The sequence below is a fragment of the Lutra lutra genome, chromosome 17, assembly GCF_902655055.1.
Source record: "Lutra lutra chromosome 17, mLutLut1.2, whole genome shotgun sequence".
Lineage (NCBI taxonomy): Eukaryota > Metazoa > Chordata > Mammalia > Carnivora > Mustelidae > Lutra > Lutra lutra.
Window position 1 is genome coordinate 48,741,852 of NC_062294.1, and position 17,689 is coordinate 48,759,540.

At 42.3% G+C, this 17,689-nt stretch overlaps 1 protein-coding gene across 7 annotated transcripts in view; it reads left to right on the forward strand.

The window, feature by feature from the left end:
- LOC125089189 (zinc finger protein 45-like) overlaps nt 1-17,689 on the forward strand; it is an 87,067-nt gene that overhangs the window by 11,224 nt on the left and 58,154 nt on the right. The window contains exons 4-12 of one of the 7 annotated variants that reach the window (XM_047711190.1): nt 1,084-1,237; nt 1,329-1,402; nt 2,718-2,771; nt 3,143-3,183; nt 5,477-5,604; nt 6,609-6,735; nt 7,464-7,559; nt 11,518-11,648; nt 11,751-17,679. In XM_047711190.1, coding sequence (XP_047567146.1) covers nt 2,749-2,771; nt 3,143-3,183; nt 5,477-5,604; nt 6,609-6,735; nt 7,464-7,559; nt 11,518-11,648; nt 11,751-13,346 — 2,142 coding nt within the window. In that variant the 5' untranslated portion in view covers nt 1,084-1,237; nt 1,329-1,402; nt 2,718-2,748 and the 3' untranslated portion in view covers nt 13,347-17,679. Of the gene's footprint in view, nt 1-1,083; nt 1,238-1,328; nt 1,403-1,768; nt 1,822-2,717; nt 2,772-3,136; nt 3,184-5,476; nt 5,605-6,608; nt 6,736-7,463; nt 7,560-11,517 lie in introns of those variants that run through there. The other 6 variants (XM_047711188.1, XM_047711189.1, XM_047711193.1 and 3 more) reach the window with 6 other exon arrangements.

Here is a 17,689-nt window from a genome sequence, read left to right on the forward strand (position 1 = left end):
AGTGGGTGTGGAGTCTGCTTAAGATTCCCTTCCCCTCCCTCTGCCCCTCCACCCCCCTCTCTTCCTCCCTCTCTGAAAAAAAAAAAAAAAAAAATTCTTTTAATAACTCAAAGAAATCTTCATTCATTAAGACCCTGACACTGACTGCTGAGTGTCTCCTGAGCAGTTTCTGTTCCAAGCACTGTTTCAAGTGCTTGAGCTACAAAGCTGAGTCGGTATTAATTACAAGATTGATTTACCAATTATCCCCCTTTCCCCAGGGGTGATGGAAAGCACTCCCTGCAGAACACTTCTTACTGAGCAAAAGTTTTTGGGCAGATAGAGTCAGAACAAAGTGAATCACAGATCCCAGAAGCCTATTTCTGCCAAGATTGGGAAGTTTTCCATTGCCCTTTTCCATACTAGGTAGGGTTCCTGTATCTAAAGATGGAGGAGTAACTAATAGTAATTAACTAATAAGTAACAAATTAACCAACAATTAACCAATAATAATCTCTTAACCTGATTATCGTATGTTCAGTTTCCACCCTCCTCAGAATCAGTCCTACCCTGAGAGTGAAAAGGAGAACTTGTATCCAGGCCACCTGTGTGCTTGGGCCGTGGTTCACTACCCAGAGGTGCTCAGCTGGAAAGGGCTTGATCTCAGGAATCTAACCCACTCTCTGCCTGCCTCCGCCCCGAGGAAGGGGTTCCTTGGGTGTTCCATGTTAAGCAGCCATACCAGTCACTTGCGTTGAATGTTTAAGCCACCAGACGCTGTTCCAAGTGTCTGACATATAGTCACTTAGACCTACTACCCTTCCCCTGAGGTTGGTAATATCATTGTTGCCATTATTATTATCTCTAGTTTTAGCTTGCGCTTTTTGAGACACAGAGTATTAGCAAGTAGGGGATGCAGTATTCACACACTGGTGGTCTGATTCCAGAGCCTACGCCCTTCACAGCGCTGTTCTCTTCTCCCTCAAGCAGATCCTTTGTCTTCAGAGTCGTCTCCCCGTTTCCATGTCTGTCATCCCTAGCTCTCAGCTCTCGTTTCTCTTCCTGTGAGACCTTGGAGTCCCATCAGTGTATTTTTGTCCTCAGAAGCAGCAGAGAAGCATCTAGAATACCGGTTCTCGTATGAGAGCTGGATTCCACTTCCACCCATGTATCTTGACCTCATGAAACTTCAGCTTCTTCATCTGTTAAACGGAAGCCACAGTCCTCGTCATCAAGTGAAAACGTCCCAAGATGCCAGGTACCGTGCCAGGGGCATCGCACAGATTAACTCATTTATTCCGCCACAGTAACCCTCTGGCTGAAGTTCTGTTTTGATCTTTTTGTTGTAGCTGAGGATGGGCACAGAGGTGTAGGCAATTGGACCGAAGTCACACGACTTTGTGCGACAGTAACTTCGTCATAGGTACGTGGGCAGTACCTTCACCAAACAGTGTGCCAGGTGCTTCATAAGGTCCCTGACATGTACTCGGTGCTCAGTTAAAGCCACCCACTGCTGTTTTTGTTGTTTTTAATCATTTACTAGGATTATTATACCTTGTTAGTTTGAATGACATAATGACAATGATTCCTCACTTAGGGGTAGATAAGTCTTGCAGAGTCACAGGTTTTTGTTTTTGTTTTTTTTTTTTTAAAGATTTTATTTTTATTCATTTGACAGAGATCACAAGTAGGCAGAGAGGCAGGCAGAGAGAGAGGAGGAAACAGGCTCCCCACTGAGCAGAGAGCCCGGTACGGGGCTCAATCCCAGGACCCTGGGATCATGACCTGACCGAAGGCAGAGGATTTAACCTACTGAGCCACCCAGGCGCCCCTGAGTCACAGGTTTTTATTACTTTTTCTTCAGCTTCATGAGAGTCTTTTTCAAGGTCCTGCTTTTAACAGTAAATTTGACAAGGTCTCATATCTTTCAAAAAACAGTCCTCTGTTAACAACAACAGAAAAGCCCACGGGTGTCCGTATAGTAAAATTCACAGAGAGAGAGTAGAGTAGTGGTTACTAGGGGCTCAGGGGCGGACTGATGGGGAGCTGTTGTTTTATGGGTACAGAGTTCTAGTTGAGGATGGCGAAAAAGTTCTGGAGATGGATGGTGGTGAAGACTGCACAGCAACATGAATGCGCTTAATGAACTTAATAGTGAATAATAGTAATAATAACGAACTTAATAATGGTTAAAAGGGTAAATTTTAGGTTCTGTTCATTTTATGCAGGAAAACAAAGTCATCCATGTATTCTTTTTTTTTTTTTAAAGATTTTATTTATTTGACAGACGGAGATCACAAGTAGGCAGAGAGGCAGGCAGAGAGAGGAGGAAGCAGACTCCCCGCTGAGCAGAGAGCCCGATGCGGGGCTCGATCCCAGAACCCTGGGATCATGACCTGAGCCAAAGGCAGAGGCTTTAACCCACTGAGCCACCCAGGCGCCCCATGTATTCTTAAATACTATTGTAAAGGCATCCCGTTAAGCATGCTGACCAAGAAAGAATAATATATTTCGGGGGTTAAAGGTGATTTTTGTATGACAGAGCAACAGCCTCCAAAGGCTCCCGTTGATAGAAACCATTTATGAGGACAGGTTTTATGTTAGTGAATATTACCTGCTTTTCTACAGCTCCTAAGAAATAAGATACCCTAAGAGTGTTCTGTGTGCCCTGCACATGCTGATTTAATTCTTAAAACAATCCTATGAAATAGGCACTGTTATCCCCTCCATTTTTACAGATCAAAGAATTGAGGCACGGAGACATTAATAATGTGTCGAAGATTTCATAGCTAATAAGTAGCAGTACCGTGGACCTAAAACATTTGGCCCTGGTGATAACTTTCTCAACCTGGGTACTTAATTCTCCACATCCACACTCCCTAGAATCCGATTCATACCCTAAAAACGACAAGGAGAACTTGTGTGTGGTTGGGCAGGTTGTTCATTGTGTAGGGACTCTCAGCCGAAGGGGTCAGTCTCAGGAATCCAGCCCACCCTCTGCGCATCAGGCCCCCTGAGGAAAGGGCACCATGGCTCTTTGATGTGAAGCATAAAATATGGGTAGTGATAATATGTTAGTTGAATGGGTTAAGGACAGTCTTGGCCAAACTCTGATGGCTTTTTTTTTTTTCTCCTTCCCCTTTTGTGCCTTCTCCAGACTCAGCCCTTCCTTAGAAGGACAAGTGCAAAATGACCAAGTTCAAGGTGAGTTCGTCTTCCTTTCTAGGTTTTAAACGATTGTCTCGTTTCTCAGCAATTAGATGCGTTCTGGAAAATGATTAAACAGAATAGCAGGCATTTCAGAATCTCTTCTGTGCCAGAGGATCACTGCTTTTTATTTTAGTGTAGATTAATTTTTGTTATTTTGTTTTATCACCTTTTATAATTTCACAAGTAAAATAGAGGAGAAAGGTCACTAGCAGTGGAAAAAAACCTCCCACTTTACTATATTTTCCTTATAAAAACTGTTTTCATTTTCCCATGTTCTTTTCCTTATATGCATTTGTAACCATATAGTTGTAATAGTTATATAGTTAAAATTTTCAAATTATGCTTTTCTAATTAATTAATATTATAGTTCCTACTTTTTTTATTCCCTACATTTTTTTTAAGATTTTTTTGTTTCTTTATTTGACAGAGATCACAAATAGGCAGAGACAGGCAGAGAGAGGAGGAAGCAGGCTCCCTGCTGAGCAGAGAGCCCGATGTGGGGCTCAATCCCAGAACCCTGGGATCATGACCTGAGCCGAAAGCAGAGGCTATAACCCACTGAGCCACCCAGGTGCCCCTATTCCCTATATTTTTTTTTTTTAAGATTTTATTTATTTATTTGATAGAGACAGAGATCACAAATAGGCAGAGAGGCAGGCAGAGAAAGTGGGGGAAGAGCAGGCTTCTTGCTGAGCAGAGAGCCCGATGCGGGGCTCGATCCCAGGACCCTGAGATCATGACCTGAGCCGAAGGTAGAGGCTTTAACCACTGAGCCACCCAGGTGCCCCTATTCCCTACATTTTTAATGGCTATATCCTATTCCCTTGAATTGATGGACTCTGTGTGTGTGTGTGTGTGTGTGTGTCATAACTTTTGCCCCCATTCTTGGACATTTAGGTAGTTTAGAATTTTTTTTAAGATTTTATTTGTTTATTTGAGAGAAAGAGAACAAGCAGGGAGAGGGGCAGGCAGAGGGAGAAGCAGGCTCCCCACTGAGCAGGGAGCCTGATGTGGGGCTTGATCCCAGGACCCTGGGATCATGACCTGAGCTGAAGGCAGATGTTTAACCGACTGAACCACCCAGGCGCCCTGGTCATTTAGAATTTTTACTGTGTTAAGGACCACTGTTATGATGAGCACCGGGTGTTGTAGGGAAGTATTGAGTCACTCTATAGTACACCTGAAACTAATATTACACTGTATGCTAACTAACTGGAATTTAAATAAAAGCTTAAAAAAGCAAAACCAGGAAAGCAACATTATAATAAATTCTGATTTTGACATACTTGAAAGAATATTGTACTAATGGTGTTCCTAACATAACCATTTTCCTCAAAAAGGAATTTTGAGGCATTTGCTATTCTTTGTTCTTAATATTTTAGGAATCTAAATTGAGAAAGGACACTTGCTAGGGGTACCTTGGGGATTTTGCACATACAACACTCTGATTTGGCCTAGTGTAGCCAGGCATAACTGGTGAGTCGCATGGAGAAAATATTCTTCTGTATTTTCCCATAAGAAAACTAGAGTCCTTTAAAAAAAAAAAAAAAAAACTTATTTGTTTTAGAGAAGAAATGAGCAGGAGGGGCAGAGGGAGAGAGAGAGCAAGAATCTTTTTTTTTTTTTTTTTTTTTTTGAGAGAGCAAGAATCTTAAGCAGACTCTACGCCCAGCGGGGAGCCCAATGTGGGCTCCATCCCAGGACCCTGGGATCATGCCTTAAGCCGAAGGCAGACACTTAACCAATGAAGCCACCCAGGCACCCCTGATTTAAATTTTTTATTTACCTATTGATTTATTTTTTTATCAAAGTAATAGTGTTCTTAATTTTAAAAAGTCTACTAGTAAAGGAAGACATACTGATGCTTTTCTTACTGCCTTTAGTTTCCGACCAGCCTCAAGAGTGGTAAGTGGTCGCCCCTGCATGTTAATTCCAAAGAAACAGGATTATAGAATTTTAGAAAACTTCTTAGGCTCACACAGGAAACCAAAGGTGCAACGGATCCAAAAAGACTCTGGATAAAGAGGGAGGCAAGGGAAAATAATTCTTCTTGAGGACTTAGGCCTTTCTGTGTGTGCTTAGTTGCTGTCGTATACAGAAGACACCACAGCTAATGAGACTGCCTCTTCATGGTGACTCTTCAGTGGCTCCTTTAGGATCTCTGTTGCTCATTCAGGGCTCCTGGAGATGCAGGGCTCCCGCGATGAGCACACAGTTTCCATATAAAATAGTTAAGGACTGTACTGCACACCAGCTGGTCTTATTCATGGGTGATTTTTGCCCCCAGGCAGTGTCTGGCAACATTTCTGGTGTCACCAACTTGAGGGAGGCTTCGGCTTCTACTGCACAGAAGCCAGGGCTGCTGCAAAAATGCAGGGGACAGCCCCCCCAATATGCAGTTGTCTGGCCCCAAATGTGAGTAGTGTCAAGGTTGAGAAACCATGACGTACACAAAGCTATCCAGGAAAAATAGCAAAAAATGAGTTTTTATATGTGTTTTTTAAAATATGTTTTATATATATATTTTTTAAAAAGCTTAAAGTCTCTAGTAGAAATTTTACAGTCATAAAATAAAACCCTGATTGGAATATGAGCAAAGGACATTGACTGGCAAGGTAGTAAAGAAGAAGAAATAAAGATGGCCAGCAAATATATGAAAATGTGATCATTTATTAAGTGGCAAATATGTACAAAATGAAAAATAAGTTGCTTTTTACTAATCAGATTACATAGGACTTAAAAACGTTGGTTATATTCAGTGTTCTATATGGTGTGGAGAATAAGGGCTACTTACATTTTCTGAGGGGAAGATGGGGGCGCCTGGGTGGCTCAGTGGGTTAAAGCCTCTGCCTTCGGCTCGGGTCATGATCTCGGGGTCCTGGGATCGAGCCCCGCATCGGGCTCTCTGCTCAGTGGGGAGCCTGCTTCCTCCTCTCTCTCTCTCTCTGCCTGCCTCTCTGCCTACTTGTGATCTCTCTCTGTCAAATAAATAAATAAAATCTTTAAAAAAAAAAAAAAAAAAAAAAAAAAAAAAAAAAAAAGAACATTTTCTGAGGGGAAGAATAAAATACAGAAAAAGTTGAAAAGGAGGAAACCTGCCATCGTACATAGTAATTTTGAAGTGGCATATTCTTGGATTTTGCAGTTTTTTCCTTCTTGGAACTTATTCTAAGAAAATAATTAAGACAGGAGGCTAATACTTATTTGAAAGTTCTTTTTAGTATTTATTTTGGAAAGAAAAAAATCTAACGTGATACGGTATGTATTACCTGAAATGTTTACCTATATTGTAGTAAAATTGACTTTCGTCTCTTAGAATCTGAAACTACTTCCTACACATCCCTTCCAGTTTTCTCAGTGCTCCTTCTCCCAGCAGCCGTTGGGTGCAAGATTGAATTTGCGTGTGCTTGGTGTTGCAGGAGGCGGTGACGTTCAAGGACGTGGCGGTGGTCTTCACGGAGGAGGAGTTGGGGCTGCTGGACCCCGCCCAGAGGAAGCTGTACGGAGACGTGATGCTGGAGAACTTCAGGAACCTGCTCTCTGTGGGTGAGGACAGACGCCCTGTGGACTTCAGCCCCCTGCAGTGTTTATTGTATCCTTAGATGTGTGTATCCTTTGGAGCTCTTGAACTGGATGACATTTTTCTGGTCTTCTCTCATCAAAGTGTGTTTTATAAATGAGCCGTAAATTGATTCGATGACTGCTGTGGTCATCTCTCATTAGTGGGTCATGACACATATGTAGGATATTGTACTAGCTTTTTTTTTTTTTTTTTGGAGAGAGTGAGAGTGTATGTGTGCATGTGCAAATGGGCAAAAGGGCAGAGGGAGGGGGAGTGAGAGAATCCCACGCATGCTCCTTGCCCAGCACGGAGCCCGACGCAGGGCTCAATCACAGGACCCTGAGATCGTGACCTGAGCCAAAATCAAGAGTCCGATGCTTAACTGACTGAGCCACCCAGGCTCTCCTTGCGCCGGCATTTTTAATGAAATAGGGTAGAAAATAATTGAGCCCTTGGCAATAACTACACGTTGCTGAAAATCATGTGAGAAATGGTGGAAAGAGTCTGAAGAAAACAGACCTTTTTTTCCAGTAATTTACAGGTAAGGCCCACATATCCTGGATTTTTGCATCAAACATCGTCTTCTGATGGGTCGTAATTAACAGTTTGGAAATCACTGATTTTGATGTCCCAAAGATGATACGGTTAGAATAACATTTTTAGCAGTTTAGTAATTTTTAAACTTTAAATGTTTGTCCTTGCCTTTTGACAGGGCATCAGCCCTTCCCCCCACACGTACTACTGCAGTGCGAGAGGGGAGAAAAGCTTCAGATGAGAAAGACAGCAACCCAGGGCCGCGGCATTGCAGGTGAGAGCCGCGCGGCTGAGTCGGCCGTGCTTCCTGTCGCCTCCACAGCAGGGCCGGGCCTGTGAACTCTGCGGCAGTTTCTCGTGCTCTTCCTCCCCTCCTTTGCTCTTTTATAGTCATTCTGCACTCTAAGTGATTCTTCTATATGTTCGTCAGATCCTGTCCTCTGCTTGAATCTCTGGGAGTGTCTTACCTGATTCAGAGTAAAAGCTCAGTACTTCAAGTGGCTTACGATGTCCCAGCTTCCGGCTCCCTGCTTTGCCCCCATCCTCCGCACACGTGACCTGTCACCTGCCCCCATGTCAGTCTGTTCCATCCAGTTTTGGTGCTCCGCTCTGCCCCTCACGGCCCTGCTTCATCAGCCTCTCTCTATTTGTTCTTCCTTCTGTAAGAAGTGCCCTTTCTCTCTGTCATCCTCTCGGCCTCTCCCTTCCTTCATGTAGGTCTCTTCTCAAATCAGAACATCATAAGAGGGCACCTGGGTGGCTCAGTGGGTTGGGCCTCTGCCTTCAGCTCAGGTCATCATCTCAGGGTCCTGGGATTGAGTCCCATATTGGGCTCTCTGCTCAGCGGGGAGCCTGCTTCCCCCTCTCTTTCTGCCTGCCTCTCTGCCTACTTTTGATCTCTGTCAAATAAATAAATAAAATCTTTAAAAAAAAAAAAAAAAGAACATCATAAGAAAGAGGCACCTGGGTGGGTCAGTCGGTTAAGCATCCGACTCTTGATTTCGGCTCAGGTCATGATCTCAGGGTAGTGGGATCAAGCCCCATATCGGGCTCCTCACTGAGCACGGAGCCTGGTTAGGATTCTCCCTCTCCCTCTCACCCCCCGCAACTGGCTCTCTTGTGCATTCTCTCTCTCTCTCTCTCTCTCTCTCTGTCTCTCAAAAAACAAACAATCCCCCACATCTAATGAAAGCTTAACTTTGCACTTGTAACCAAGTTGAATATCCTTTTCCCTGTGTGGCTTTTCTGTCGTCTTTAGTAGTGAATCATACTGTCTTGGTGAAGAATGACTTTTTAATTTTTTTTTTAAGATTTTATTCATTTATTTGACTGACAGAGATCACAAGTAGGCAGAGAGGCAGGCAGAGAGAGAGGAAGGGAAGCAGGCTCCCTGCCGAGCAGAGAGCCCGAGGTGGGGCTCGATCCCAGGACCCTGGGATCATGACCTGAGCCGAAGGCAGAGGCTTTAACCCACTGAGCCACCCAGGCACCCCAAGAATGACTTTTTATTTTTTATTTTTTTTTATTTTTTTTAAGATTTTATTTATTTATTTGACAGAGAGATCACAAGTAGATGGAGAGGCAGGCAGAGAGAGAGAGAGAGAGGGAAGCAGGCTCCCTGCTGAGCAGAGAGCCCGATGCGGGACTCGATCCCAGGACCCTGAGATCATGACCTGAGCCGAAGGCAGCGGCTTAACCCACTGAGCCACCCAGGCGCCCAAGAATGACTTTTTAGAATGAAGATTCTGATAGCCACTTTTTTAGGCAGGTCTCCTATTAAAGAAAATAAATACACTTTATCAAGAAAGAAAAATTCTGGGGCACCCGGGTGGCTCAGTGGGTTAAGCCTCTGCCTTCGGCTCAGGTCATGATCTCAAGGTCCTGGGATAGAGCCCTGCATCGGGCTCCCTGCTCAGCAGGGATCCTGCTTCTCCCCACCCCACCCCCCGCCCCCGCCGCCACCTGCCTTTCTGCCTACTTGTGATCTCTGTCAAATAAAATCTTAAAAAAAGAAAGAAAGAAAGAAGGAAAGAAAGAAAAGAAGAGAAAAGAAAAGAAAGAAAGATAGATTGATTCTCAGGTAATAACTAGCTTTCAAGTTAGTCTTTCCCTTTGAAGATTTTCCTCATGGCAGCCACCCATCTCACAGAGTTATAGGAAATGGTGTCACCTACCGTCATCCCTGTGTGTGTGTTTATAGCTCTAGCAGGCATTTCATCCTGCTAGAAGAGAAGCCTTTACTTCCGAAGCACCTCTAATACTGTCCTGTGTTCTTAATGCTTGTCATAGACCACTAAATTTATTTCAGACTCACTGAGTCCCAGCCTATAACTTGGAAAATTGGTGTTGTCCATACAAAAACATGTTTCTCTATCCATCAGTTTGACAGCCTGCTTTCAGAGAATTATTCCTGAGGCTCTAAATATTGACTCCTATGTGAAAAGGGAAAAATTTTTACACACAAAGGAGGAGAGTACAAAAATTTCAGAAGTAATCATCGGGGCGCCTGGGTGGCTCAGTGGGTTAAGCCGCTGCCTTCGGCTCAGGTCATGATCTCGGAGTCCTGGGATCAAGCCCCGCATCGGGCTCTCTGCTCAGCAGGGAGCCTGCTTCCTCCTCTCTCTCTGCCTGCCTCTCTGCCTGCTTGTGATCTCTCTGTCAAATAAATAAATAAAATCTTTAAAAAAAAAAAAAGAAGACGACGGAGTAATCAATCCATAGGCCCCATGTCCACTTTTATGCCTTATGCTTTTTTTTTTCTTTTTTCCTTTAAAGGGATTCTTGCAGTGATTTTGTGATCAGCATAATTTTCTTATCAGCAACCTCCACTTAGGTTAGCCCAGCATCTGCTGAAGCCTTTCAGCTTCCCAGCAAAATTGCTATTTCCAGTCCTTTTCCTGTTCTAGATAACTTACTTGGAAAAGCTCTTTTACTCTTGTAACAGTTCAAACTCGGGGCGCCTGGGTGGCTCAGTGGGTTAAAGCCTCTGACTTTGTCTTGGGTCATGATCCCAGGGTCCTGGGATCCCTCTGCTCCCTCTGCTCAGCAGGGAGCCTGCTTCCCCCTCTCGCTCTGCCTGCCTCTCTGCCTACTTGTGATCTCTGTCTGCCAAATAAATAAATAAAATCTTAAAAAAAAAAATAGTTCAAACTCCACAAAGAAGTCGAACTGGGACTTACATATTCTTTCAACATGTCTTTGTTGGATACTGACAGGGTTCTGGGAACGGTGAAAATGCTTGTCCTTGTGGCTGCTGCGTTCAGGTGGGAGAATACATAAAACAAAAAGATAAAGGACATACATATATAGTACGTCAGATGTAATATGTGCTGTTTAAAAACAAAACGGGGTAAAGCAGATGCCAGGCAGATGGCCAGGAGTGTTGAGGGAGAGGGAGAATTTACTGCTGGAAATTGGATGGGAAAAGAGGCCTCATGGATAAGGTGTGATTTGACGAGTGATCTGAAAAGAAGCAGGTAGCTAGGTGTGTATCTTATTGGTAGAACAGAGTTCCGAGGAGAACATAACTCTTCCTGACCAGTATTGACTTTGAGAATCTGTGCCATACCCTGTTCATTTCCTCCTCACAAGTTCTTGCTCTGGTGTAAAAGATTAAGCTTCTGATTTTTCACTTTTTCCCCCCTGGAGATGATAGGAACTTTATTGCTATGAGGTTTTGGAATGATACATGGTACTGTAAACCTCTTCCCCCATTACTGTCCTGAAGAATATTTCCCAGTAGGAGGTGAAAGGCCATTCTCTGCTTATACTCTGAACTTTAGGCACTTATGTGATAAGATAGGTTCTCCCAAACACGTGTCTTTACAACCAACCCAGTGCTTCAAGGCTTCTAACATAGAACAGACTTGCAGTGAAATAATTTCAAGCAAAGGTTTTCAGCATTGCCTGGGGACATTTTCTGATAATCTGTCTGTTTTACTAAACATTTTGAACATTTGGTCAGATGTGCATACAATGGGAAGAATTATGTGGAAGCTATCAGACATATGCTGAAGCAAAGCAAGGACAAAGCAAAGACAAGGCTTTTAGTAAAGTGCAGCTTCATCTTTGTAGAAACTCCCTAGGAATCTTGATCTGCGGCCACTAAATTTCTAACCTGTTTCTCCCATGTAAAACTTAGTATGATTCTCAATGGACCTACGTTTATAGCCCTGACATCTCTGAACCAAGTGTTTGTATGCTTCATCTCTAAATTCCCATTATTCTTTTAGGAGACAAGAATCTAAATGACCTGGGGACTCTTCAGGAAATTGGATCAAAGTTCCTGCCACATGAAGAGCTGTTCTGCTCGCAGATCTGGCAACAGGTTACAAAGGAATTAGCCCAGTGCCAAGATTCCATGGTCAGTGTTCAAGGAACTGGCTCTCAGTTGGAAAAACGAGGTGATGCACTCTATAAAGATGAGGGATTTGGTAAAGGCTTTAATCAGAATTCACATCTTCAGGTTCCCCACAGAGACCAACCAGGAGGAAAAACCTACCAGGCAGAGGAGCATGAGAAAGGTTTCCTTCAGCACTGTTATCTTCAAACTAACCAGACAGCCCATGTAGAAGAGAAGCCCTATAAATGTGAAAAATGTGAAAACACCTTCCGTCGGCTTTCAAGCCTTCGAGCCCATCAGAGGGTCCATAGCGGAGAGAAATCACTGAAGTATGACACATCGTTTAAGGGTTTAAGACAGAGGTCATCTCTTCGCCATCACCAGAGAGTCCCCACTGGAGAGAATTCACACAAATACGAGGAATGTGGGAGGAACGTCGGGAAAAGCTCACATTGTCAAGCTCCTCTGATAGTCCACACATTAGAAAAACCTTATAAATGTGAGGACTGTGGGCTGAGCTTCAGTCAGAGCTCATATCTTCAAGTCCACCAGAGAGCCCACATGGGAAAGAAACCTTATAGATGTGAAGAGTGTGGGAAGGGCTTCAGCTGGCGTTCCCGACTACAGGCTCATCAGCGAATCCACACTGGAGAGAAGCCGTACAAATGTGAGGCATGTGGCAAGGGCTTCAGTTACAGCTCACACCTTAATATTCATTGTCGAATCCACACAGGCGAGAAACCCTACAAATGTGAAGAGTGTGGGAAAGGCTTCAGTGTAGGTTCACACCTTCAGGCCCATCAGGTAAGCCACACTGGAGAGAAACCTTACAAATGTGAGGAGTGTGGGAAGGGCTTCTGCCGGGCCTCAAATCTTCTGGACCATCAGAGAGGCCACACTGGTGAGAAACCATATCAGTGTGATGCATGTGGAAAGGGCTTCAGTCGTAGCTCAGATTTTAACATTCATTTTAGAGTCCATACAGGAGAGAAACCCTATAAATGTGAGGAATGTGGGAAAGGCTTCAGTCAGGCCTCAAATCTTCTGGCGCATCAGAGAGGCCACACTGGAGAAAAACCATACAAATGTGGGACGTGTGGCAAGGGCTTCAGCCGGAGTTCAGATCTTAACGTTCATTGTAGAATCCACACCGGAGAGAAACCCTACAAATGCGAGAAGTGTGGTAAGGCCTTCAGTCAGTTCTCAAGTCTTCAAGTGCATCAGAGAGTCCACACGGGAGAGAAACCCTATCAGTGTGCAGAGTGTGGGAAGGGCTTCAGCGTGGGTTCACAGCTTCAAGCCCACCAGAGGTGCCATACTGGGGAGAAACCATATCAGTGTGAGGAGTGTGGGAAAGGATTCTGTCGGGCCTCAAATTTTCTGGCTCATCGTGGAGTCCACACAGGAGAAAAGCCATACCGGTGTGATGTGTGTGGTAAGCGCTTCAGACAGCGATCCTATCTTCAAGCCCACCAGAGGGTCCACACCGGAGAAAAACCGTACAAATGTGAGGAGTGTGGTAAGGTCTTCAGTTGGAGCTCATACCTTCAAGCCCATCAGAGAGTTCACACTGGAGAAAAACCATATAAATGTGAGGAGTGTGGGAAGGGCTTCAGTTGGAGCTCAAGTCTTATAATTCATCAGCGAGTACATGCTGATGATGAGGGTGATAAGGACTTGCCTTCCCCAGACAATTTGCACAGGAAAGGAGCTCCATAAAATTATATGTTTTAATACCTCAAAATGGGTGCTGAAATAACCTAATTATCAGACCTGTCCTAGAAGACAAAGCATTTGTTTATAAAAGAGTCAGTATTTATCCAGGGCTTGACATGTCACAGGGTTGGGTGACCACACAGTAGAGAAGCCTGGTAAGGGCAGTGACATAAGGACTTCATTCAGAATGTTGACATTTAGCAGATACTACACAGAAGAGAGGCTTAGGAAGGATGCATCCGATCTGAAGTTGACTGAAGGGCTGAGAGGGAAGTGCCAGAATTTTATATTCTGTGAGAATATAAGCTCCCAAGAGCATAGGGATTTGTTGACTGCCAAATCTATTCCGTCTTTTCAGTGCCTAACACATGGTAGGTATTCACTAATGTTAAATGAGTGAAAGGGAGAATGGTCATATGTGAAATTTTTATTCAGTTCTCTAAAAATTTCTATGAAATGGGCTTAGTAGAGGAATTCTGCAAGGCTTAGAGGACATTTAAGTTGTACACATGGGCTCATTTTCCCAACCCTACAGGTCCTGTGAACTAGTGTTTATCAACCTGCCAGTAGGTCCCCAATCACTTCAGTGGGTTGTGACCAGCACTTTTATATGCTAACATTTTATTGAGGTATAATTTGCATGCAGTAACATGCATAAATCTCAATTTTACAACTTCATGAATTTTGACAAATGTATACACTTATGTAATCACCAAAATCAATGTATACAATATTTCTATTAAACCAGAATGTTTCCTTGTGTACATTTCTAGTTATTCCCACCTCCAGTGGCAACAAGTTTGATTGCTATACCTCACATTAGTTAAGTCTGTTCTTTGGTTCAATGTGTGTCCTCTTATATGTCTGGATTCTCTTGATCAAATATATGATCATTTTAGTAGATTGAGGAAAGTAAGATTGACAAAATCAGTGTCCATTATAAAAATTCCTCAGTGAGATAAAAGACATCTATGAAAATTCTACAAGCTAACATTTTTTGTAAAATTATTATTAGGGAATAGTTTGTATAGTAAAATCGACTCTTAGTTATATCATTTTGTGTCATGGCACATGCTTACTATTGTATTACTACCAACTCAATCAAGATGTTTAACACTTCCAAGACCGACCCCCTACCCTGAAATCCCTTTGTACTCTTGTAGTCAACCCATCTCCCTGTCTCCTCTCCCTGCCTTTGGCAGCCATCTGCCTGTTTCCTGTCTGCGTAGTTGACTTTTTGCAATGTCCTAAAATGGAATCATAACAGTATATAATCTTTCAAGTCTGGCTTCTTTCACTTTATGCTTCTGAGACTCATGAATCTTGATGTGTGGATCTGTAGTCATTCCTTCTATTGCTGAATGGTAGTCTAGTGTATGGATGAATGGTGTTTGGTTTATCCATTTATGAATTCAGGGATATTTGAGTTTCCAGTTGTTAGCAATTATGAAGAAAACAGTGATAAATATTTGCAAAGAGGTATGTGTGTCAACAGGTTTTCTTTGTCTTAGTAAATATTTAAAGAGTGGAATTGTGTAGTATGTCTATCTGTGTGGAAAGCTAACAACTCTAAAATGGGTATACCAGTTTGCATTCCTAACATCAATGCATATTAGGGTTTTGTTTTGTTTTTACCATTTCAATAGGTTTATCGTGGCAACTCACTTTGGTTTTAATTTGCATTTCCCTAATGACTGTGTTGGGCGTCTTTTATATCTGAATGTGTCCTGTATGTATATCTATTTTCTCTGGGAACTGTTTTCTTGTTCTTGATTTTTGAGAGTTTATGTGTTCCGGACATATGTCCTTTGTCAGTTACATGTTGTGCAAATATTTTATCTCTGTGTGTTTTGTGTTTTTATTCCATTATCAGTGTTTTTCACAGAGTAGAAATTTTGTTTTTGATGAAGTTCTGTTTTCATCTTCCATGGATTGTGCTTTTGGTTTTAGATCTAAGAACTCTGCTCAAACCAAGGTCACTAAGATTTTTCTCCTTTTTTATCTAAAAATTTTATGGTTTCAGGTTTTGCATTTAGGTCTCTGATCCACGTGAGTTCATCTTTATAAAGTGTGAGGTCAAGGACCGTGTTTTTTTGGCCTGTGAACATCCACTTACTAAGTATCCTTTTAACATCAAATTTCTGTTAGCCCTTGTGGAAAATCTATTGATCATACATGTGTGGGTCTTTTTTTGGCCTCTGCTTGGTTCCATCAATCTATGTGTCTATCCTTTTGCCAATATGTAGCCTTATTTAAGTTATGAGTTTTCCAACTCCATTCTTCTTTTTCAAAATGTTTTGCCCTTTTTAATTTGCTTACTTTTGTATAATTTTTAGAATAAGTTTTGTGATTTTTGAAAATAAACTAATTGCTGGAAATTTTGTTGGGATTGCATTGAGTATATATCAATGACTTTAGGGAGACTTGGTATCTTAGCAATATGGAATATTCTACACCACAGACACAGAATATCTGCCTATTTGTTTAGGACCCTTCCATTTCCTTTTGTCAATAATTTGTAGTTTTCAGCACACAGATTCTGCACATATTTTATTAGATTAGATTTATACCTAAGTACTCTGTGTTTTTTGGTGCTAAATTAAATGGTAGAATTTTTCAAATTTCAATTTCCAGTCATTTATTGCTAGTATATAAAAATGCAGTTGATTGTTTTATGTATTTTATATCTTGCCAAACTTGCGTATTAGTTAAAGTTGCCATGCTGTATAGATTCCTTGGAGCTTTCTGTGTAGATAATCATGTCATCTGCAAAGAGCTTTATTTTTCTATGCAATTGATATACATATTACAGCAATTTCATTGTGTTGTAAGGAAGTACCCTCACCATCATTAGAGATTTGGGTAACACAACTCATGATGGTAGTGCTTTGGGATGATCTAAGGTAGAGGGGATAGCTGTCTAAGAGAAGGTCTGGAACAGAAAGAATGGTCAGTGTTCAAGTATTTTATACAGTGGAAGTCCTCCCTGAACAAGTTTAAAAAATTGTGGAAGGTTGCACTTTGAGAGTGATAGGTGAACCTTATCAGAATTATGAAGGAGGCAGTGAACATGAATGGGCAGGAGATGAAGCTTACAATTTGCAGACACTAAATCATATGTCCAAGTTTCTTTCCTATGGTCTTCACAATTCGCTTCTGACATTTGGGCTAGCATGGCAACCTCCCAGATATCCCTGTAAATAAACTGGTATTTGACAGGGCACATTTGCAAAGTTGACTAAAATAATCTGGTTGATAGTTTTATGAAAGAAAATGTGGGGCCAGATAAAAGTCCAGGTAGATGAAGGATCTGAGAGAAGATCTGAGTGGGGATTCAAAATCTCTTGGAGTATGATAGTAACTTGGCAAAATCATTGACTATTTTGATTTATTGTTTTATCTGTTGAACTATTTTAGAGACTTTTCCTATTTTATTGACCTACATACGGCCAGAGGTTCCCTTCAAGGATCTACCTTGAGATGCCAATGCAACGTTATCAGCTCCTACAGCAGCTACAGAATTTCTGTCTTATTAAAGCCTTCTAAATCTTGGGCTTTTTTATATATGTGGTCTGCCAGGAGTTGTGACATTGTTTGGTTGGCCTCTAGGTGCTAAGTCTGTGGTACAGAACTGAAAGGACCTAGACTTGTGCCTATTATATCAAAAATTGTGGTGTTTATATAAAATGTGGTATATAAAAAATGAGGCTTAATTTATAATAGATTTAAAAGATAGACTGTGTGTACCCTGTTGTGGGTACATTAGTGCATACATAAGGGGGCATATACTTTTAATAGCTGTGTGTATAACAACAGTTGTTGGTAGAGGCTAGGAAGGGCATGAGGTTTGTGAAGCAAAAGATACTGAGGAAGAGCCTGGTGAGGCTGAGGAAGTGCTGGGGGAAGTAAAGGAACTGGAAGGTGACCAAAGAGGATAGTGGTTAATATGGATAGCAAAGACCTCCAAGGGCGTGGGGATTAGTTGTATAAGTGGTTTACCCAAGCTGGGGTGCCTGGTCCAGCATTGTTGGAGTTTTTTTTTTGGGGGGGGGGGGGTAACATGTTAACTGTTCTATAGATACTATCCAGCAAGTGGAGGAAAGTAGCAAGTGGTGTAGTGATGTGGGAATAGTAGAGAGTGTAGCATGGATTGTTGAACAAAAGGATTGGAGCTGATGTGGTTGTGGCGGGCATAGTGGAGAGTGGTGTGGGGGCAGTTACCGTGTCCAGGTCCCAGCTCTTAAGCATGGAAGGAGGTGGAGTTTTAAACTTGTATAGTGCTAATTTCACCGAAAGGTGAAATTAAGTGGTGAGGCACCAGTGTATATAAATTGGCTAATTTGCAG